This window comes from Conger conger, chromosome 2, assembly GCF_963514075.1.
Source record: "Conger conger chromosome 2, fConCon1.1, whole genome shotgun sequence".
NCBI lineage: Eukaryota > Metazoa > Chordata > Actinopteri > Anguilliformes > Congridae > Conger > Conger conger.
In genome coordinates, this window is record NC_083761.1 from 29,479,774 (window position 1) to 29,503,956 (window position 24,183).

Sequence of the window (24,183 nt, forward strand, 5' to 3'; positions counted from 1 at the left end):
ATCTTTACTCATTAATATATGAGTTTTGCCTTGCACAAATTCCAGCCCATGTCATTCAAATAGAAACGAGTTGATAATTACTTTTTGGCAGGGGAGGGGCAATGCCATGTGCAAGAACGCAAACTGTAAAGCATGATATTTACTTCCTTTGAGGTAAACATCTTTCATCACGGAACATGTTTCATTACAGAAAATGGCACGGATGACTGGACGTCATGAGTAAGTGCATTTCTTCTGTGTCTACTGCAACTTCTCCAGCCTTGTTTCAATATTCAGCAATATTGTGCATTTGTAAATCCCCACACTCTAACCATTGCATCTCAAAATAATGCACAAGTGATGTATAGTGGCATAGCCAGGATTATAAAACTGGGTGTCCTCGCACAATCAATATTAGCATAGTGTATCTAAGTTGAGGAAAAAGCAGAAATAACTTGGCTAAACGGACCAACTCCAAGAGCAAGTGTGTTTCTTACGATCATATTGGAAAATATTTGTACTGTATTGCAACTTCTTTCTGTGTCCATCTGAATATCCAGTAATGCCCGTTTGTTCTGAATTTATGAATGATTCTAATGGACATTGGGGAAAAACAGAACACTATGGAAGTGCAAAGAGTGTGATGCCCCCTTGCGCTTGCAGCTAAACATGATCTATTTTGAACAATGGCGTGTAAAACTTGTTGTGAATGGCATCTTCATTGTATGTGGTTGTGTGGTGATTTCAATAAATTACTGAATCAAAAAATGTGTTTCTTTGTCTTCTAAATGGCTCGCTGAGTATTGCTTTATGGAAAGGCTTTAGAGGTAGTGAGGTGTGAAAACCTACTTACCTGGCAGGACTGCATAAAATATAAATATTCATTGAAGAAAGGCCATTAGCCCTCCCATTGTCAACTGGTGCTGAAAAATAGTAGTGACAACACTGGGTTTTTGTAATTAATTTTATATTTCTAATTGGATTTGCTACAATATTTTGTCATCTCTTGATACCCAAGACCTAGGTGAACAAATTCCAGTAATCAAAAATTGTTTGCTACAATCGATTAGTATGTGTTTTTACATCATTCATGCACATGTTCAAAACTACTATTTACAATTTGTGTGATTCTAGAGCAATTTACAACCAACATATGATTCTGACCTAATTACTGTTGCCATAATATTGTAGCTGAGTTTGTGCTGAAAACAAAGATATGAACACTTTGGAATCACTGTATATAAAGTTGATTAAAATGACACAAATGTCAGGGCAAGGCAGTCACCAGCTTTCCTCATTTTGCCATCAGACCCCAGAGGGTTAATTTGCCAAAATACATCAAAACTTATTTTGGAATGGTCACTTGTCCCAAATGGTTCCATTACCTCTATCCTGCAAATTCTGTCTGAATCATTACATATTACCAGATCTAAAATCGATTGCCCTCTTGTAGGCTAACTGACATACTGTGTCAAGAAAAGGTCATTTATAACATCCAAAAATTCCTCCTCGCTTTTCACTAGGCATGTGTTGGTCAATTTCTGGAATCTCTTGCACACTAAGACTTGTCTTTACATAAACAGCAAAACCGCCACCTCTCTTACTAGATCTATCCTTCCTAATTTCCTAATAAGTTTATACGCCTTTATATTATATTCATCCCCATCTTCATCCCTAAGCCATGTCTCTGTAATCCCTACAATGTCATAACCCCCACTAATAATAACTGCCTCAAGTTCCAAAAGCTTATGTTTTATGCTTCTAGCACTTCAACATTTTTAATTTTAAAGACATTTCAGTTTGTTGTTTCTACCCATCCTTTCCTGTTCCCTCCTTCCCTGCTGTCCCAAGCCACCGTTACTAGATTTTATCCCTGAAAATATTTTTTTTCTCTCCCCATTACATGTAGCCTTTGCCGTTTCTGTCTGGGCAGTCTGTACCTCCCTGCCCATTACACTCTCTATCCTCCCTGCCCCACAAGTCCCTAGTTTAAATAGTCCTGTGCTACCCTAAGCATACGCTGACCCAGTGCAAAGGTTCCCCTCTAGTTCAGGTGCAGTCCGTCATGCTTGCACCATTCTTTGCAAACTCTAGACTAGTGTGTGAAAACATCAGTGGATCAGCAGTTTCTGAGATCCTCAAAACACCCTGTCTGCCACCAACAATCATTCCATGGTCAAAGTCACTGAGATCACATTTTTTCTCCATTCTAGTGGTTGATGTGAACATTAACTGAAGCTCCTGGCCTATATCTACATGATTGTATGCATTGCACTCCTGCAACACAATTGGCTGATTAGATAATTGCATTAATAAGTAGGTGTAATAAAGTAAAAATGTTCCTAATAAAGTTCTCAGTGAGTGTAAGTAAGTAGTATGTGATTTGTATAGTTGTTTTGGCCTTAGACACAGTGTAGTGGAGAAGCAGAGGGCTGTCTTCGAATGAACTACATCACTGAGTTGCCCCTCCCACCTCTCTCTGCATAACCATTTTCCTGGATCTCTTCTCACAATTTGCTGTGTACATGTTTTTGCTGTAGCAGCAGAATAGAGAAATCTTTCTTGGAGTACTAGGACTTCGACGAGAGGGTCATGGGCGGCCTGTAGCGTTGTGGGGGCGACATGGCTTAGGTAGAGCAGTCGTCTGGTAGTCAGAGGGTTGCAGGTTCGATCCCCTGCCCGGGCTGTGTCGAAGTGTCCCTGAGCAAGACACCTAACCCCCATTTGCTCCTGACGAGCTGCTCGGCGCCTTGCATGGCAGCCAATCGCCGTCGGTGTGTGAATGGGTGAATGAGAAGCATCAATTGTACAGCGCTTTGGATAAAGGCGCTGTATAAATTCCAACCATTTACCATTTGGTTAAGGTAAATGATTGGGACAGACAAGGTTGGGGGTTCGAATCCCAGTGTAGCCACAATAAGATCCACACAGCCGTTGGGCCCTTGAGCAAGGCCCTTAACCCTGCATTGCTCCAGGGGAGGATTGTCTTCTGCTTAGTCAAGTGTACGTTCTGGATAAGAGCATCTGCCAAATGCCATTAATGTAATGTAATGTACATATTGTGTTGATATAGTCACAAATTCACATAATGCTGTCAAATTGCATTAAATGTTTTTTTTGATGAACAGCCAAGTTTTTCAACCCTGTTTAAAATGAATTTATGTCATCCAAATTAATCTTATGCAAAGTCTCTTGAATAATGACAGGGAAATGTATTATTTGAAGATCTCATCTCTGTCTTGTCAAAGGCTAGAGTAGTAAAGGGGAATCTACGTGAAGTACATTACAATGAAAGACAAATTGGTTTGGTAAACTTGCAGGTATATTTATTCCATTGCAATTTTACACTGAGAGAAATCACATCTTAATTGTACAATACACACAATGCGTACAAATTTACAGTTGGGGTGCCACTGGTGAACAGGTGCACTTCACAACCTTAAGATGAAACTGTGACAAAGGAATTCATCTCTGGTTAAGTACTAGAGCTCACGTGAAGGTCACAAGACAACCCTTGCCTCTTTCTCATGGCACCATCTGATTGGCCTCTTCTGGTGTGACATCACGAGAAGATAACTCTGAAAAGAGGGCAGGCAGCCAGTATTGAGGCTCTCCAGCAGCCTGTGAGTCCAGCCAGGCCAAGCCTTCTTTCAGTAGGTGGTCCTGAGAGGGTCAAAGCAGGAATTTGGTATTGGCAGACTGCTGAACTACATTACGGTCCCATCCATTATGTCTCCCCGTCTAAGTCAAGTTATACATCCACCCATCTTTCTCTCTCCTTCAAAATATTTCACAATTGATTCTTCACAGTATTTAACCCTTAAGATTGTAAGGTCACAACTTCATAAATACTAATGCTGATGTAACAATCACTACTGGTAATTGAAAGCAATGGAGTTCTAGAGGTTTTTAATCAATTTATTGTTGATTTTATTCAACCTACTCTTCACAAGGTTAAAGGCCTCGTTACTCGTAGTATTTAATCGTAGCACTGGTTTCTTGGAAACCTGGGCAACAACTTTTCTTAGCCGACTGAATGTATGGTACGGAGTCTTTGTTACTGTTGCACTTCGCATAAGCCTGCTGTGGCAATGTGAAATGCATCTGAGTTGGTTAGGCATGGTTTATTTGGCAAAACACACGCAAAAATTATTTTTGGGGATTGAGTTTATGACTTTGTTTCCATGGTGATCAGCTGACTCAAAAACATCCGTTATTAAAAATAAAGAATATGAATGAAATGCGTAAGACGATGAACATAGAACTTGTCAGTCCGATACTTATTTTCAACACGTTTTTTTCTTCTTTTTTTACAAGGATCTTTACCTTTATTTTTAATATGAGAATAATTATATACTATTATACCATAGCTTTGTAACTTGATTACTTTTTGCTCGTTGAAAGCCATTAGCAGTATATTAGCCACCAGGGCCTTTAAGTAGCATTCTCCTTCAATGCCTACTGGACTAGCTGCATTAGTTTCACTTACCAGCACATGGCAAGCTCGCTCCCGCTCCCACTTCAGGCACTCCTTGATCTCGCTCACAGTCACATAGCCTTTCTTCTGTGGATGTCACAAAGGCATTCAGGTAGGCTACTACTATCGCGTTTCCCTGGTACCTTTCTCGATTTCATTTTATTTAAAAATTCACTAGAATACTGGTCACTGAAATAGCTAACTGTTGTGAAAATGTTCATGCTAAGTATTCAGTCTGAGAACCACTGACAGAACTGTACTGTACAAATGCAAACAAACTATTAATGACTTTAGAATTAAGTAACTAGTAACCTCTATCAGCTCATACTAAATTGAAAGGACCCACTGCATCCATTTCTATTTTCTCCACTTACCTCGGCCAGCTGCAGAACAACGGTGTGGTCCATGTTCAGCTCCGCTGGGACTGACTGCACCAGATAGGAGCCTCCCACAGGAATCATCCCAAAGCCATTACCCATGGCCTTCAACTTCTTAATCGCTCGTACCAAGTCATCTCTGGGGTAGGTGTAAAAGAATTTCACAGACATACTGACTCATCCTTATATGAACCAGAGAATTCTGTCATTCAACCAACATCACATTATATTTATGGTTTTGCATTGTAATACAATTGTAATACAATTCCTTCACTAAAGTCTCATCCACGCTACAGCAAAGTCTAAGCCAGCTTGAGGCAAGGGAAACACCGAAAGTGTACACGGTGTGACTACACAGGAATTGAACGTGAACTTTACCAGATAGGCAAAGATAACGCTGTATTGCTGACTTTCTCAACGGAGGTTGAGAATACCTGCATATGAATAAATAAATATTTTATATAAATTGCTAAAATAATCATGACTGGCTGAAAATGTACAAATCCCAATGTTAACTTTGAACAGTTCTTTCCAACAGTGTCATCAGAGGTCAGTTGTATAACTTTTAGAAGCACTATGTCATGAAGCAGGGAATTACATATGTCATCATGCTCTGACAGCCTGCAAATTGTAATGGCAAACATAATTTTTGGGTGAAAAATTCCTTCAAAATCTCTTATCAGTCAATGTGCATACTGCTTGTGAAAACATTGGCTATAGCCATCTTCTGATATCCTTGATGAATTTACATAAAATTGTAGTGTACTCACTGGCTGACATCCTGAGCAAACTTCCCTCTGCCCTTTAGTACTCTGTGGTGGAGTTCATCCAGGGTAATAAGGCCTAATATCAAACAGAGAGGGGAAATAGGTTGTTACACACACCATGATCTGGTGTCAAGCTTCTTATGTCTTCTGTCCATACTCTCAAAAGATTTTGGCCAACCATTATAAATAAATAATCTGTTACTTAGCTGACACTTTGATCCAAAGTGACTCAAAAAAGTGACTCATGAAGATTAGTGAGCCCACTCCAGAAGCAGCCATGCAAGCCCAAACCATGACACTTCCTCCACCGTGCTTCACAGATGAGCTTGTATATTTTGTATCATAAGCATCTTTCTCCACACTTTGGCCTTTCCATCGCTTTGGTAGATTCATCTTGGTCTCATCAGTCCTTAAAACTTTGTTCCAGAACTTATGTGGCACATATCTGTACTTCTTTGCAAATTGTAATCTCGCCTTCCGATTCTTACTACTGATGAGTGGTTTGCATCTTGTGGTATAGCCTCCATATTTCATAAGTCTTCTTTGAATGGCTGCTTGAGATACCTTCTGCCCTGCCCTGTGGAGATTTATTAGGCATTTATTTATTTTATTTTTTAGACTTAAGTCTTCTGCTGTAGCCTATCCACTTAGAGATTTGACGCATTGTGTGTTCAGACAATATTGAAGAAACCTGTGGAATATTGTATGATTCTCAAGGTGTATTGAATGATAGTAATTTAGCCAGACAAGGAAACAAACATTAAATTAATGTCTTGCCAGCGAATGGAATTTACCAGAAATATCTGGCAATGTAACCCAGGGATGAAATTAGCTTTGTTATTAGCCATTATTATGATCTTCATGTCCTAGAACTGTAGTTGCATAGTTAAATTGACATGAGTAGAATATAAATGAAGTCAGATCGCCAGCTCTATCCTTCCTCACTGCAGCTACCTCACACACATCCAAGACTGAATTTAGGAATAGTACATGTAGGCCAAGCATTTCATTTTCCCACTACTAATCTCATTAATCTAGGACTTGGAACTGTACTTTCCTCTAGGGTCTTCAACGCTCTTGTCCCTGGTTCTGATTGCACTTTATTGTAAGTCGCTCTCGATAAGAGCGTCTGCCAAAGGACTCTAATGTAATGTAATTAACTTTTTACCAATACAACAAACTAAACTAGAATGTTTAATGCGTTATGGAATTAGTGCTTTTCTGTTATTTTCTTTATTTTGATTTTGGTCCAGAGGAAGTCATTTTGATATACCATGAAATCCCATTCACTGTTGTCTCTTGTGTGATTGCATTTGTATGCAGTCTAGGCCCCAGTCTAGTCCTGCAAAGACCATCTCCCATTTCTCCCTGCCTCCCTCCACTTCGAGTTTTAAGTTTCTTTATTCTATGTTTCACTCCCTGTGCAATCCTGCCTGTAAATCACTCCCTGTGCTGTCCTGCCTGTAAATCACTCCCTGTGCTGTGCTGCCTGTAAATCAATCACTGTGCTGTCCTGCCTGTAAATCACTCCCTCTGCTGTCCTGCCTGTAATCAATCACTGTGCTCTCCTGCCTATAAAACACTCCCTCTGCTGATCTGCCTGTAAATCACTCCCTGTGCTGTCCTGCCTGTAATTACTCCCTGTGCTGTCCTGCCTGTAATCACTCCCTCTGCTGTCCTGCCTGTAAATCACTCCCTGTGCTGTCCTGCCTGTAAATCACTCCCTGTGCTGTCCTGCCTGTAAATCACTCCCTGTGCTGTCCTGTCTGTAATCAATCACTGTGCTGTCCTGCCTGTAATCAATCACTGTGCTGTCCTTCCTGTAATCAATCACTGTGCTGTCCTGCCTGTAATCAATCACTGTGCTGTCCTGTCTGTAATCAATCACTGTGCTGTCCTGCCTGTAATCACTCCCTCTGCTGTCCTGCCTGTAATCACTCCCTGTGCCGTGCAAATTGTCATTCAGTGGAGCACTGTATTTCAGTTGTACTTCAAGTACTTGATACATTTTTCTATAGATCTATGTATTATTCTGAAAAGAAGAAGAATGTTAATGTTGTGATGGTGAAGAACTTGAAGAGGTTGTGAAGTTATTTAACCATCGAACCGTCACCCCCCCTCGCACCGCACAGTCAGCTAGCACTGGTCAGGGTGACATTGCATGGCTCTTTTTTGCAGAAAATGGACACTCACGAAAAGTTACTTGGGATTTATAACCCCTTTAACAATAATGTTAATAATTTAATCACTTTGGATTTATGTTGATATCACATGACAGTTATATAGCCGACACAAATTATCCAAAGCAAATTACAGTTTATTAGACCCCTAGAGGTTACATGCTGCCTATTTATTATGACAGTTGTATTAATCATCAAACTCTGACTTTTCCTCTATGCTGCCACAGGGCTGAAAGTAACATCCCCCATCCCCCTGAGAACTTACCCCCATTTCTGTGTTTCAAGGCCAGACACACTTCAATGATCTGCACACCCAGCTCATAGTAGAAATCTCCAACACCTAGCATCTCTGACCAGAAACCCTTTCCAGCTGTGAAAAATGCAGAAACAGATATACCGATATATCAATTTAACTTCAACATTTTTAATCACCTTAGATAACCTGTAAGCCAGAGCAGATAGTTGTCTAAACTACTGACCTAAATTGCTCTCACCAAAGAGAGAATTATATAATTATTGAAGGTAACATGAATAAAAAATAACCTCTAATTTTCCATTCAGCTTGCCGCAATGTCCAATAGCACACGTCCAATAGCACACAATACAAAAATAAATTGATATCTAGGAAAGTGAGTGAAACCGTTCAGCCCATATTACCTTGTCCCAAGCAGATTTGTTACATTTTGAGGCATTACAACATAACCATTGGGGATGGGCATGGTTAATGAATTAACCGGTTAACCGAAATTACCAATATCTTAACCGTTTTTTTCAATATTTCAAATGTTTAATGTTTCATATTTTTAGTATTATTTTTAAAATCCTTTGTTATAGTCTTATAATCAGCTAAACTTAAAGAAAACATGAATAAAAACATTGGGTGTTTTATATTTTGATTGTAGTTGTGAGTAGCCTACGGCAGTGGGGTTCGTATAATTTCAGAGTAGCAGAGTAGGCTATGGCAACATTTTGAAAAAAGTCTTTGGTTTAAAATATATCGCATCAAACTTAGTTTGTCTACAAAAGGTATACAGTGAGCATCATAATTCAATGGACACTGACACATTTTGATGGTATTTTTATCCATATAAGATGAACTGTTTGGAAATGACAGCACCTTTTGTACCCTCTACACTACAAGTATTTCTTGAATTGGTTTTACACATCTAATTTGTATCGTTAGTGAATGCAGAAGAGAGCTGTTGATGTCTAGTCCTGATTCTAGACTTTGAAATTGCCTTTGGAGATTGTTGTTGGGGTGTGACAACATGAGGAAGACAGCAGTGCAAGCAATGAAAATCAAGCTGGTAATTAGGCTCAGAAATTAAAATCAATCAATCAGGAACATTGCAAAAACCCTGGGCATGCCCAAGTCAAGCTTGGTTCATTATTATAAACAAGAAAAAAAAACATGAACTCAATTATGTCAAAAGACCCGGAAGACCACTGTAGTGGATGACCGGAGAATACTCTATGGTGAAGAAACGGCTCAACAAAACACTCTCCTAGATATCTCCAGGTTTAGATGTCTACCATATGTAGAAGACTACAGAGGGTAGACAAAAAGTAAACAACTGATAAGCCTCAACAAGAGAAGGGCAAGATTAAAGTTTGCTATAAAAAAAAGCACAGAAAAGAGCCCCAGGAGTTAGGAATACAAGTCTTGTGGACCAATGAGAGAAAGATTAGCATGTACCAGAGGAAACTGTGGAGAAAAAAAGGAAACACCCATGATACAAAGCATACCACCTCACTCATGAAGCATGGTGGAGGGGGTTGGGCCTGTATGGCTGCCAGTGGAACAGGCTCACTTGTCTTATTGATGATGTGGACAGAAGTATAACAATTAATTCTGAAGTCTACAGAAATATTTTATCTGTATTGCAGACTTCAAGCAGTCATTGCACGCATTACATTACATTACATTATTGGCATTTTGCAGACGCTCTTATCCAGAGCGACGTACAGTTGATTAGACTAAGCAGGAGACAATCCTCCGCTGGAGCAGTGCAGGGTTTTTTTTTTTTTTGGGGGCCATACCCAAGTTTTTACTGAAATGACACCCCTGCTGTCGAGTAGCATATCTAATATGCCTATACTGAATCGTATGGTTTTGGCTGTGGTTAAGCCTATGCTTATTACCGGCGTTCTAAAAATAGATTAGCCGGTTCTGACACCATTTTTTCCTTCCCGATACTGATTCCAATACCTGAACTTGCGTATCAGCCGATACCGATACCTGTGCATTAATTATATATATATATATATACCCATTCATTATCTTAACCCGCTTATCCTGAACAGGTTCGTAGGGGGGCTCTCCAATCAGCCTAACCTGCATGTCTTTGGACAGCGGGAGGAAACCGGAGTACCCGGAGGAAACCCACGCGAACACGGGGAGAACATGCAAACTCCACACAGAGAGGCCCCGGCCGACCGGGATTCGAACCCAGGACCTCCTTGCTGTGAGGTGGCAGTGCTACCCACTGCACCATCTGTGCCGCCTCCTTTCAATATCCAATGGATAAATAGCCTAATGATAATGTATTGCTTAATTTATTTTTATGTAGATATTGCGTGTCAACGATAATAAGCCATAAGTGAACAAACAGTTACAGATTTAAAACACACAGAAATTGTTTGATAACTATAGTACTGAGCATTCAATTCCCTGAGGTGTTTGCATTCTTAACCCTCTGAAATGGCTGCAGATTGCTAGTTTAGAAACAGCGTATTGTAATATTCCGTGCAGCATTTGTCCAATGATGTATTAGCTACTTTGTTTATTTTTATGTAGATACAGCATAGTGGAAAGCTACGATCAGTTTGCCAGTAGTTTGAATTCACGTTCAGTTTGCCGGTAGTTTGAATTCCCGTGTCAACAAATAAACATGGATCTTCTGTGAACCTAAGGTTTCAAACTGAGTTCCCCTTTGCCTTGATGAGCTGATCGTGCTCTTTCGCGTGATGCGCCTTCAAATGCTTTCTGGTGTTGAAATTGGCAACACTAGTGCCACCCCTCGAAACTAAAGCCTTGCATGCTGTGCACATCGGTGTTTTACTGGTGGGATTTTCCAGTGTAAAATATTGCTAGCTCTTACTACACTCTCCGCTAGCACTGCACATGTTGTTGTTTGCCTGAGCAGCGTGAATGAGCTATCATCACATGATAAATTATGTGGTATTGGATCGGTGCATAGACACGTGTACTCGCCGATACCCAAACCACCTTTTTTGGCTGTATCAGACTCATTTCCGATACTGGTATCGGTATCTGAACAACTCTACTGCCAGGGGACCCAAAGTACTCCAATTACTTTGGGTCCCCTAAAATGGGGGGACTACATATGAAAAAGCTATGCAATTTCTCCGTGGATCACCTGATATGGATGTAAACAGTGTGACAGTGTGCACTTTAACCATCAAATCCAATGTGCTGGAGTATAGAGCCAAAATAACCGAAATTGTACCACTGTCCAAATAGTTACAGACTATTGTACTGTATGGTGGATATGTTGTAATGCATTAAATGGTAATAATCTGCTTTTGGCAGAACAGGTTCAACGAACATCCATTCCATTTGGATTGCAGCCAACAAATTGATTTGAAAATCTGCTGACCAGAAGATGACGGACACAGTCAAGTGAAATGAATACTCAAGGTAAAAAGTTTTACTTTGGGGTGAACTATCAAACAGACTTCAAAATGCTCTACATGCGAAATGACAATGCTCTACATGTAAAAAATATGGGTGCATGGATCTTACAGGCAAGTGGGTCGACTCCAATGGTGGCACACATTTCTTGGAACTGCACCCGGAACTGTGCATTTTTGCGGATCTCCTGCTTGTGCTTGCTAGCAAACTCCTCCAGGTGAGTTTTGAAAGTCTCCAGTTGTTTGGACATCTGAAAGGTAAAGACACATTGATGATCTGACCTCTAACCAATGAGCAATAAGAACACTATATTGAATAACCCACTTTTATTAACCCACTTGTATTTCGAAGACATCCTAACGTTATATCCATTCTATTTTGATCGGGAACCAGATCAATATACTAGTCATCCAGTAGTTTTCCAACAGAGTATGATATCTGTTTATGTATTTCTTTTCCCAGCATAAAGAAACTTGCATTAACAAGTAATGAGATTATTTTTTCAAAGTTTTGCTTGAGAACTGTCCAATAGACCTACATGATTAAACAAATACTTAGGCTGCCTGTTGTCTGTTATCTGTGTGTTGACGTTACAATTCCATATAATCCCCAGGCTCCAACACATTTTTGCCTTTTGGAATAATAATTATTAAGTTTTAAAAGAACCAAGTGATTCATTTCAAGAAATGTCTGTAGCTGTGTTGATTTCAGCGGGGTGGAGGGAGACCTTTTTTTCTTATAAAATTTACAGCTTCTAGGCTATAGGATAAATATGACATAAATCCGCTGTGGAGACGGAAAACTTCAATCCAATAAAAGAGATAAGGACTTTAAGTGTTTTTTTCTTTTTACTAATACACAAGGGAAAGTGCAAATCGGGAGAGACAGCAACCTAAATCTGCAAGCCACAGACAATATGGCAACTAGCTTGGCAGCATTGCTTGCCTTAGGAGACAGTTACATCCTAAATCAAAATTAAATTACTCAACTTGCATACTCAAATGACCTGCACCTGAAGTGCTTCTCTTCTCGATTCTATTTTCTGATTCACTCTCCAAATTCATATTAGTTAGGCGAGGATGTGCCTTATGCCGTGACGTTCTCAAAAATTTATATTTTGTTGCTAGAGAAGACGAGAATTCACAAGTCTTTTTCCTGCCAGCCAGGAATGTGCAATGCACACACAATGAAAGCTACCTCATGTTTACACCAGCTTCAAAAAGCTCTATGGAAGCTCAAATGGGACAATGAGAGTACTTACTGTACTTTCACTGGAGAGTACTTACTGTACTTTAGTGGATGAGCCGCATGTCACAAACTAACATAATTAATTGGAACGCCAAACAGCAAGTGTGGTTTTATGCACAGCCAGTTCAGATGATGGACAGGCTTTGCAAATGAGCCTGTTTTTCAAAATCAAATTGTCCAAGACCATAAATGACCATCGAATAAATATATGTATTCCATATTTAGTTGCAGATATTGATAGTATAATGATTTGGTAAAATTACACAATAATTAATCTAGTTAATTTTGATATTCAGTGAGCAGCGTTTTTCACCACTGCGATTCGAAGCGATTCATGCTTTTTTGGCTTTAACTTGTTGATATGACGGTGTAGGAACTACAACTCCCACAATCCCACAGGACAATTCCACGACGTCCACCTCGCATGACGTCTAGCTTGGTTCAGCCAATCCCCTAATGGCGGGAGCAATAAACTTTCCCGTATAAGAGCAAGACATGTTCTCGGGATCTTTCTTTTTTTTCTTTTTCTCTTCCTTCTGTTGTTCATTCCCTTCTTCGACGCACACTTTTTTTTGGCCATTCGCTTCAGCTCATCTGCTCCGAGACTCGGACAGAGGCTGAATGCTGCACAGCGCACTACCAGGCCTACGGACACACCTAGTTACCTCACGGTAACTTTGTGGCCTATAACGAGTGGAAACTGGTGTACGCGGAACGTTACATCAGTTTACCCCTGCAAAGCTCACCAATGAACGACAACAAACTTTTCCACCCAGAAAAGGGACCAGTGAACATCCTTCCAGCAACCGAGCCAGACGACAACGCGCGACTAAGACGGAAACACCCCAGCCTGCACATCTCTCCAGTACATTCACATTACCATCGCCACGTCTACAAGGACAGCACGTCTTTTGGATCCAGCAATGCGTAGGGACTCAGTAAGAGAACAAACATTCAGGCATAGCCAGTGTTTAGTTTTGTCTTAACTGATATAGTGAATCTGTGTTCTATATTTGCCGTCTTACCGTTTGAATAACTAACTTCCCCTACTAACTTCCCATTAGTGTATCTGTTCTGTGTTTGTACGTTTGTTTAATAAATATATTTTATTAAACCAGGTGTCTGTTTTGGCATCACATAGACATGAGAACCGAGTTAAAGCAGTCTTTCGAAGAACTTCCAACCTTCAGGTTATCGGTTCAATCATTAATATTGGTTATTTTAATTATCAATTAAAATACTACATTTGTGGTTAGATATTTCTGATAACAGTAATTTTATGAGACTGATTACTTTTTGCAGTTATACTGCTACATAACATTAATTGGCGCCCCGGTTTCGTAGAGAGTAAAATCCCTACAGTTTTTGGTGCCCCATGTGAGGAAGACTAGCTTTGGCTTAAATTTCATGTCTTGTGACTTCATAACGAATTCCCCTTCATTATTTGGAGCTCTGCGTGAGAAAGACAAGCTTTGGCTCATATTTCATGTCATGTGACTCCAGAATGAATTCTCGGCATTCTTTGGCTCTCTCAGCTAAATAGCCACAAGTGCAATTTTCTGAAAAGACCACTAGATGTCACCCTTGTACCATTTTTGAAAGCCTGCATGAGCAGCTTTCTCAATACACTGCCCCCTCGTGCAACATTGTGGCATTACATTCGTAATCTTACACGGTAGTCTGTTGATTCGCATTTACCTTCCGGTATAATACGTATTATCAATAATAGTATTATTAGCCGTACTGTATTAATTATAATTACTCTATCAAAGTAATTTTAATAATGAATTGAATGTTACTTTTAAATCCTAATTTAATTGTAATTTCAACCTGTCACATTCTGGTATTTAGGATTAATGTGATCAGCGTCACAGTTCCTATTTTATGGTCTGAATATCTGCCATATGTTCGGTCATTTTGCTGTTGTTGCATTGCAGTACCGCTAGTGCAAACCAGGTCCCTGTGTGATGCTATAGCTACCTTGTATTATAGTTAGAGAATATTCAAAGAGCGTTTTAAATTCTTTATCCTTCGTCACAACTTGTATGTTGGATTGTGATTTTGGGTGAACAATTCATTGCCAACTTTTATAGCTTGTGAAATAGTTAGCTTCAAGAGTACCCTCTTAAGTTACTGATTCAGCTTTTAGCTTTATTTGGCTTGAGATATGGAACCTATAGCTAATGAGGAGTTCCTTTCCTTTTTAGCCCACGGTTTAGCACCTGGCTACATAGCTTTCCTGAATCAGATGAACCTCACTGATTATAGGAAAGAAATGTTCTCCTTAATCAACGAGAAAGGTCACTCCCCCAACCATTCAAAAGACCTAATTCTCAGTTGTCTGGTCTTGAATTTTGCCAAACAGATTAGTCTTGCTCTTCAGAGCAACAAAAACTTAGAATCAGAGATGGCATACCTCAAAGGACAACACAATAGTGTTTTACTTGAGCTTCAAACTGTTGGCAAGAAAGCAGTACAATACTTACGTGATCTGCATTCAGCCGAATCAGATCTTAATTCCTACAGAGAGGAATTATTTAAGTTGAAGAGTGGATGCCACAAGCTACCACATCCACTCTCGTCTGTAAACCTGCTTCCCCCGCTTCTTCCTTACACCACAAGGTAGGAGAAGGGGGGTCACAAATTGATTCAGGTTTGTCAGATCCCGGGTCCACAGCGTGCTCTGATGGAGACCCGTCAGTCTACTCATATCGCAGTGGTGTTGACCACCCTTGGAATGGTTTGTCCACCTCTTCCCTAGAGGGGGAAAGGGGGGACTCCATCCCAATGGTGGTCCATCTCCGCAAAGGAGAAACAGTCAGGCAAGTACGGGACTGCACCTTCCATGCTTACCCCTTTTAACTGACATAACTATTGTTTGTCATTATTTGTTATTATTTGTTTTACTTGAAACTTGAAATTGATTTGACGTTTGTTACACATATTTATATGATTTTATTTTCATGAATATTGATTTGTTGAGTTACAATTTGTAAGAACCTTTTTTACGTTTTGTGTTGCGTGGGGACACATTTCAGTGTGACAATTTCCTTCAAGACATGTGCAGCACTATAGCGTAGCGGGAGCAGTTAAGAGTGGAGTAGCAAGGGAAACTTCACTTATAAGTTTAATAAGAGTTTAACAATTGCATTGCCCTTTTGGAAGGTTTATGTTTTGAGAATTTTCTTTTTGAAGACTTATTTCGGTCAAGTGGACTCATTCCCTCTTGGTTACATGCAGCCACTGAGGTACGTTATTCATGTGTTTTATGTTGTCGTGCATATTTAAGTTTCAGTTTGTATGAGCTATACGGTGAATTGTGTTATTTGAACAGTTCGATGGTGGATTTGAGGACAAAGACAATTAAATTCATCTGTAACAGAAGAACCATGGTCTCGTGTATTTCCTGGACTGGAGGGAGTAATACCCCTCTAGCGAGGAGGTCAGAGAACCCTCCCATGGACACGGTAGACGTGATTCTGCATTATTAATTGGGCACACAAAAAGCCACGCTAATGCCGCTAGCTTTCCCTTTATAACTGAGAGGATAGGTGACAGCTCTGTACAGTACACTGACAGCGACAATTCATCTACTGCCAACCATTGTGAGAATGACTGTTTTGCAGCTCCGCCCCGTAAACCAAACTGAGGACGTCGAGCTCAGCATGAAACGCGTTCACATTCAAATGTGATTTCAGTCTCTCCTTCCCCAAACAGGCAGACTAGTGCAACTTCACATGGTCTTCGCTTTGAGGAGATAGAGGCCATGGCGAAGAATGTCCACCCATTTGACCCCAAGGACACCGAATTTAACATTGAGTTACTTGAGAGAAGTTGACTACTGTCTCTTGGATCTGCCCAGGGCAACCGATCGAGAAAAGGTAAGACTTGTATGGAAAACCTCTACCAGAGAGATCCATACATTTATGGAAGAACTTCCACCAAAGGTTCGTTCTAGCTATCCTAAGGTTTGTGAAGCGTCGGTAGCGGAGTACCTGCCACAGTTTGATCAGGCAACAGCCATGATCAAATCTGTGGAGGTTGGTTTTCCTCCTACCTCTCTGGTCGCTCCTACCAGGTGACTTGGAGGGGCTCAGTCTCTGACCCTCACCCCCTACAAACTGGAGTCCCGCAGGGCTCAGTTCTTGGGCCTCTCCTCTTCTCGCTATACACCATGTCTCTTGGTTCTGTTATCTCTTCCCATGGCTTTTCTTATCATTCTTAAGCTGATGACACGCAACTCTTTATTTCCTTCCCCCCCCCGACACCCAAGTCACCACACAGATCTCTGCCTGCTTGGCTGATATCTCTGCGTGGATGACTTCCCACCACCTGAAGCTCAACCTTGCCTAAACTGAGCTTCTCTACATCCCTGCTAAGTCCTCTCCATCATTCGACCTCTCACTGACTGTTGAGGACTTTGTAGTTTCCTCCTCCCGTACGGCAAAGAATCTTGGGGTGACTCTTGATAACTGCCTCACCCTGGCTCCACAAGTATCCTCCACTGCCAGAACCTGCAGGTTCTTTCTGAATAATATACGCCGTATCCATCATCACCTGACGGAGAAAGCTACCCAGCTCCTAGTCCAGGTGCTCGCCATTTCCCGCGTAGATTACTGCAACTCCCTCCTAGCCGGTCTCCCAGCATGTGCCATCAAGCCCCTCCAGCTGGTCCAGAATGCTGCAGCCCGCCTGATCACCAGTCAGCCCAGGTCGGCTCATGTCACCCCGCTTCTCATTGGCCTCCACTGGCTTCCTATTGCCGCACGCATCCGATTCAAGGCCCTAGTGTTGGCATTTCAGGCTGCTAAGGGGACTGCCCCACCTTACATACAATCCTTGATCACTCCCTACTCACCAGCTAGACCACTCCGGTCTGCCAGCTCTGGTCGCCTTATGGTTCCCTCTCTACGTGCCCCTGACGGTCGAGCTGCACGTTCACGCCTGTTTTCCGTTCTGGTTCCTCAGTTGTGGAATGACTTGCCTACCACTGTCAGGACAGCAGAATCCCTCCCCCTACTTCGACGCAGACTCAAAACACACCTTTTCAAACTCTACACCTTAGTCCTCCCTCCTGATTTCTGGCAGACTCCCAGCTGAAGCGTTGACCACTTTCTTTTGCACACCTTTCCTACCAAAGGGGGGTGGCAAAATAAACTGGTAGTTTACAGCAGTCACTTAGATTTGCATGTAGCAGCAGCAAACGCAGATCGTAAGTAGGTACTGTAAAGTCAGATCTGACACCCGTTACAAATTGTAAACGTTCATTGCTTCTTTCTACACCTACTGAACCATGGTAAAGAATTGCATGTAGGAACTACAGTGTCATCTTTACAGGTATATTGCCACACCCCAGTGTGCCTTACTCCACCTCTTCCCCAAGTTAGACAAGACCACTTGTGAGCTAACCTCATCCTTTAGAAACGAGACCACCTCTCAATTTCCTTTCTGATGACACAGCCATAAGGTTAAGCTTGGATACAGGAAGCTGTCCTAATTTGAAAATGTCCCCTCATATTTCAGATGACAACCCTCGTCAGCAACCTGACTGTAGGGACTAGAATAATTGGTCAGTCTGAACAAGACTACCAAAGGCTACAGCCTCTCCATCCTAGACCCCTACGTCATCTGAACATTTTCGTGGCTGGGTCATTCCTGTTGGTGCTCCACCTTCTGGACGCCATCCAATAACTAACAAAACGACTAACCAAGGTTACCAAGGTTTTTTAACCAAGGTTTCTTATATTTTGTGACAATGTTTTCACTGCTCGACCTTAGTGTTTCACATTGTTTGTATCATGTTTTAGACCAGTTTAATTAATTGTTGATAAATGCCTGGATGTTTGTCAGTCAATTGTGAACTGTGTAACCGACCAAATGTACTTGACCTGTGGAGTGTGAACTGACTTTTGTGCTCTCAAGGGGAACACTGGCTTCAGCCGCATCCTGAGACCACAGGGGGGATGTAGGAACTACAACTCCCACAAGACAATTCCGCGAGGTCCACCCTGCATGACGTCTAGCTTGGTTCAGCCAATCCCGTAATGGCGGGAGTAATAAACTTTCCCGTATAAGAGCAAGACATGTTCTCGGGATGCTTTTTTTTCTTTTTCTCTTCCTTCTCGTGTTCATTCCCTTCTTCGACGTACTTTTTTTTGGCCATTCGCTTCAGCTCATCTGCTTCGAGACTCGGGCAGAGGCTGAATGCTGCACAGCGCACTACCAGGCCTAACTTCGTGGCCTATAGCGAGTGGAAACTGGTGTACGCGGAATGTTATATCAGTTTACCCCTGCAAAGCTCACCAACGAACGACAGCAACAAACTTTTCCACTCAGAAAAGGGACCAGCGAACATCCTTCCAGCAACTGAGCGGACCAGACGACAACGCGCGGCTAAGACGGAAACACCCCAGCCTGCACATCTCTCCAGTACATTCACATTACCATCGCTGCGTCTACAAGGACAGCACGTCTTTTGGATCCAGCAGTGCGTATGGACTCAGCAAGAGAACAAACATTCAGGCATAGCCAGTGTTTAGTTTAGTCTTGACTGATATTGTGAATCTGTGTTGTATATTTGCCGTCTTACCGTTTGAATGTATTTGTTAGCCACATATATACCTGAATTGATTCGCCGTCTTTCGCGTATGTAATTAGAGTAAAACTATGCAAGTAGTCTCTTCTCACAGCTAACTCTATCACTGACACGCCCAATTTACCTTTCCTTTGTCCAAGGGACACGTACGCTTGTGCTACTAACTTCCCGTTAGTTTATCTGTTCTGTGTTTGTACGTTTGTTTAATAAATATATTTTATTAAACCCGGTGTCTGTTTTGGCGTCACATAGACATGAGAGCCGAGTTAAAGCAGTCTTTCGAAGAACTTCCAACCGTCAGGTTATCGGTATGTTCAATCATTAATATTGGTTATTTTAATTATTAATTAAAATACTAAATTTGTGGTTAGATATTTCTGATAACAGTAATTTTATGAGACCGATTACTTTTTGCAGTTATACTGCTATATACCATTAATTGGCGCCCCGGTTTCGTAGAGAGTAAAAACCCTACGTTATTTGGTGCCCTGTGCGAAGGACCCTACAACGGTATCCAAAATTTTGGTGCCTTCTTTCCCTGTCTTCATGCCTCTACATGTACTCTATTCTCCAGTGGGTCACTGTAGTTGGTGGGTCACTGTATTTTTAACCCTTTTCTCTGCGTCGCTTAGTAATGAATTTGGAACAAAAACTTTGATGTTTCCTTTCATCATGTGATTGCAGGAGCACTGACTGTCTCAGTCATGCAGTCACGTGATACCCACGTCGTGGCTGCTAAGAGGCTTTGGCAAATGAGTTAAAGACTACAACGGACAATGACCCAAACATGAACCACAGCAAGATCATTACTCCTGTTTCTTTGAGCCAATTGTCTTCAAAGTGCTTTAAGTTACAGAGTTGTTTTCTGTGGGTGTCATCTTTGTATTGCAGCTAATTAAAACCCTGGATCATCAGAGAAGCACGGTAAAAAAGGCTAGTATTACTGTTGTAAGGTTGTCCTGCATTGCAAATGACTCCCTCCACAACAAGCTGTCAATGATAAGCTAAGATAGAATTAAAAGCTAAACTTTTCATGCCCACTGTGGCAATGTTGCTATAATCGTAATGTAATCGGGTGCCGTTAAAGTTGTATTTGGATCACTGATTATTTTCTGCCTGTGCAAGGGCATTACATTTATTGTGTTATTATTGTGGGTGGATTATTATTTACAAATAGAAAACCTATTTTCATCAAAACGCAAGTGAATTTGTGTAAAAAAACATATTTTTTTATTATCTTAAAACCACTGTAAAATTTGGAATGGAAATTCTCCATAGAAAACTAAGGACTAACTAACTTTAGTCCAGGACTAAGCTTAATATTTGTCTATGAAACTGGCTCGATATGTTGTACTAGGATGTACATTTTATGATGTGGGGACCAATATGGGTTACAAAAAACATTTTGCCCCCTCCCTTGACCGCACTCGAATGTCCAATGTGTAGGGACCGCAGGACTACATTTACAAGGATTCCACAGGGAACTTCTGTGACATTTACATCACCCCCTCGGTGTGACATCTAGTCAGTGTAACTCAATACTGTAACCGTCAGAAGCAATAAAATACCAACAGACGAGAAAAGACCCCAGTTTTACGTGTATCCCATTAACTGTTATATTACAGTTCAATGGTGTAGCCCCACTGAAGACATCCACAGGATTCACGGCTCCATGTTGCTTTGTTACTACAGAGTTAAACTACACACATTGTCTCTCTCCCCACAGCTAACCCTCTAACACTCCAACTCAGAACTCTAATTAAGGTAGCCAATAATAACCCCGTAATTGCTTATTGTATTGCTTTGAGTTGAAGCTACATATCTGTCGACTGATCATTATTTAATTCCACCATGTAGCCATATGCTAGCTACCTTTCCTTTGTTCAAGTGATACGCAAGCTTACGTGTACACGTGCAAAAACACACACACAAACGCACACCTTCTCTTCCTCCATGTTTATGTTCCGTGTTTGTATGTTTAATACACTTTAAGGCAGCAAACCAGCACAATCCATTCTCATCAATCCACACTCACTAATTTCTACATTCACGACTTTTGATTGATTGATTGATTGATTACATTTAACCCTTCTGTTGTGTTTGGGTCAAATCAAACCCATTTTCAAGTTTAATAAATAGCGTCTATTTTTTATTTTTATTTTTTCAAATTGGAACAAGACTTCATGATATCCTCAAAAGCAGCTATATCAATACAACAAAACCAATGGTCACCATTTGATTCAATTCTAAAGGTCTCTAAAAATAATTGTTACATTTGCAGTGTTACAGGTCAAATATGGCCCGGTGTTGATGGCTGTTGATAGTATGGTATGCAGCATTGAAAAGTTAGGCTAGTTCTGTGGGTAGTTCTGTGGATTGAATGTGGATTCAACTTTGAGTCGACACCCCCCCCCCCCATCCCTGAGAAGACTTTTCTTGCATTATGTATTTGTACTCCCAATGTCATCACAACTGCACCCCTTCATAATATTATGCCCACATTTAGCGGAGACTTTATAATCCAAAGCGATTTACAGTTGACTAGACTAAGCAGAGGCCAATCCCTCTGGAGCAATGTGGAGGCTAGGGGCCAGTAGGAGCACTGATGCCATTGGGGCTACACCAGGGATTGAACCACCAACCCTCCAGGTCATCTTATCCACTAGGCTAGAGCACAATATCATCTTGTGCAACAGATTCACTGTCTTTGAGGTTATTGATCATATCCTCAATCATGACAATGATAGGGAGGAGAAAGAGACACATCCTCTTCAATGATAAAGATAATCACAGATAATCCTGTATTTGGTATTGTCTGGATATAATATAATTCAGAGTTTAGTTCTCACAAACCTTTTCTTGGTTGGTGAGAGTTTATTATTTTGAGCTTTCAATCAAACCTTATGCAACACTTTGCAAAGAGATGTGTTGTCAAATATTTGTTGAAGCCTTCAATTTAGCTTTGACAAATAACAGGACATTTTTTGCATTACAAATAAATACTCATGGTGGGATCTATGTTTAGGTAAGATGGACTGCCTTGACTACATATGGCTGGAGAAACACTCTTGTTCATTTTCCATTTGAATGTGTTCTTTTCAACAAAATAAATACTTTGGTTTCAGGAAAAAATAACACTTTTTTCTAACATCTCTACAGGTCAATTTTCACTCATAACACCACAGATGTCACTACGGTTTAATGTGAAGAATGAAACTTGGCTAACGTTACAGGTACACAGAAAAGGTGACAGTGAAATAAGAAGACCGTTTTGTGACTCACCTGCACAATTTGATCCTCTGCAAGAACAGTGCCCCTTTCTTTATATTTCGCCTGTACAACGACAGATAACGTTAATTGCATTCAAAATGCTAGACAATCCCGTTTATAAAATGAGAATACTTTCGTAATTGGTTGAGAGTAGAGAGAATAATTTAATAATTGGTATGGATACAGAGAACAAACTAAAGCAACATATTACAGTCGCGGTTACAGCAACTACAATAAAATTGGCAAAACGTGTTTCTGCCATTATGGTACATTACGTTACCTCAGCAAGCTTCTTTTTGGCGATGGCGCCAGCTCCCACTCCTCTCCGGTGCATTCTAGGTTACTGTGTAAGTTCGACGGCCAGTACAAATTCTTCCAACTGTGCTTCTGTAGTTAGCCTTAGGTTTCACTCATTAGCTTGGCAGTTGACACAATACTAGCTAGCAGGTATGTTACAGTCTCTAATTAAACAGATATATTGATAAATCTGTACATTACTTTAACATGCAAGATAACTTTGTTTTACTGCGATACATAACATAACATAGTTACAGCACTTGTACGTCCAATTTGTTTTTATACAGATCGTTCAAATCGCCCAGCCTTCTGATGTTATAGACAGTGCGTCGGTGGTGTTCATAAAGCCTTCATAGGTCTATTATTTTAAAAATAATTTTTTAAAATAAAACTATTTAGCTAAAAGCGTAAACCAGGAAGTCTGACGACATGTTTTCGTCTTTTTCTAGAGCTTTATGTCTGTGAATAAACAGCATTATTCTGCAGTACCGCCACCTATTGAACTGGAGTGTGGTTCGGGATAGGGTGAGCTAAGTAAAAGTGGGATCCTTTTAGTCGGTTGTGGAGAAAAACTGTCTAGAGTGTCTGGAATCTTAATTCTTTTGATAGACCTTCAAAGACAATGGGACAACTGTGGTGGGACATTCATTTTCAATGCACCTATGCATTACATTTTAAGAAATTACCAATAATTTAAACATAAATGTAATATATAGTCATTACTACATTTTTTATATGTGTCCAAGTAATACAAATAATTGGGATAATATTGGTTTACAATTGCAATAAAGTTAATTACAATTACACCTGTTATTTCAAACTTTGTTTAGGCAGTTATTAATTCATTGAATTCATTCATTCAGCTGTAATAACAAAACAAAAAACCATCATGAATAAAATACCGCCCGTTTAAACAAGTCAGAGAACAGTCCAGAAAGTGAACAAATTCTACTGCAGTAGTGGTCATTAATATAACATTCAAACTACACTCAGTGATTACTTTATTAGGTAGACCTGTACACCAGCTTGTTAATGCAAATATTTAAATCAGCCAATCATGTGTCGGAAACTAAATGCATAAAAGCATGCAGACGCGGTCAAAAGGTAAAGCAGACCAAATGTCAGAATGCGGAAGAAATTGGATCTAAAAGACTTTGACTGTGGAATGATTGTTGGTGCCAGACAGGGTGGTTTGAGTATCTCAGAAACTGCTGATCTCCTGGGATTTTCATGCACACTAGTCTCTAGAGTTTGCAAAATATGAAAAAAAAAACAAGCAGCAGTTCTGCAGACAGAAATGTCTTGTTAATGAGAGACATCAGAGGAGAATGGCCAGAC

General features: G+C 40.5%; 1 protein-coding gene across 1 annotated transcript; it reads right to left on the reverse strand.

Moving 5' to 3' along the window:
* Window positions 1–3,283: 3,283 nt before the first annotated feature.
* snf8 (SNF8 subunit of ESCRT-II) lies at window positions 3,284–23,297 on the reverse strand. The gene is made up of 8 exons (XM_061231615.1): window positions 22,829–23,297; window positions 22,561–22,611; window positions 11,547–11,685; window positions 8,046–8,150; window positions 5,604–5,676; window positions 4,831–4,972; window positions 4,469–4,543; window positions 3,284–3,642 (listed from the first exon to the last, which is right to left on the reverse strand). Exons 1-8 carry the CDS (start codon window positions 22,880–22,882, stop codon window positions 3,505–3,507), a joined length of 777 nt encoding a protein of 258 aa, XP_061087599.1. The 5' UTR covers window positions 22,883–23,297; the 3' UTR covers window positions 3,284–3,504.
* Between the last annotated feature and the right edge of the window lie 886 nt (window positions 23,298–24,183).

What these genes read in the sequence shown, in the direction of transcription:
- snf8 (XM_061231615.1), bottom strand. Translation starts at nt 22,882, where the DNA reads ATGCACCGGAGAGGAGTGGGAGCTGGCGCCATCGCCAAAAAGAAGCTT. An exon ending in CAGAGGATCAAATTGTGCAG is followed by an intron (nt 11,686 to 22,560) that starts GTGAGTCACAAA and finishes TTTACCTTTCAG; the next exon opens with ATGTCCAAACAACTGGAGAC. An exon ending in TTTGCTCAGGATGTCAGCCA is followed by an intron (nt 4,973 to 5,603) that starts GTGAGTACACTA and finishes CACCTACCCCAG; the next exon opens with AGATGACTTGGTACGAGCGA.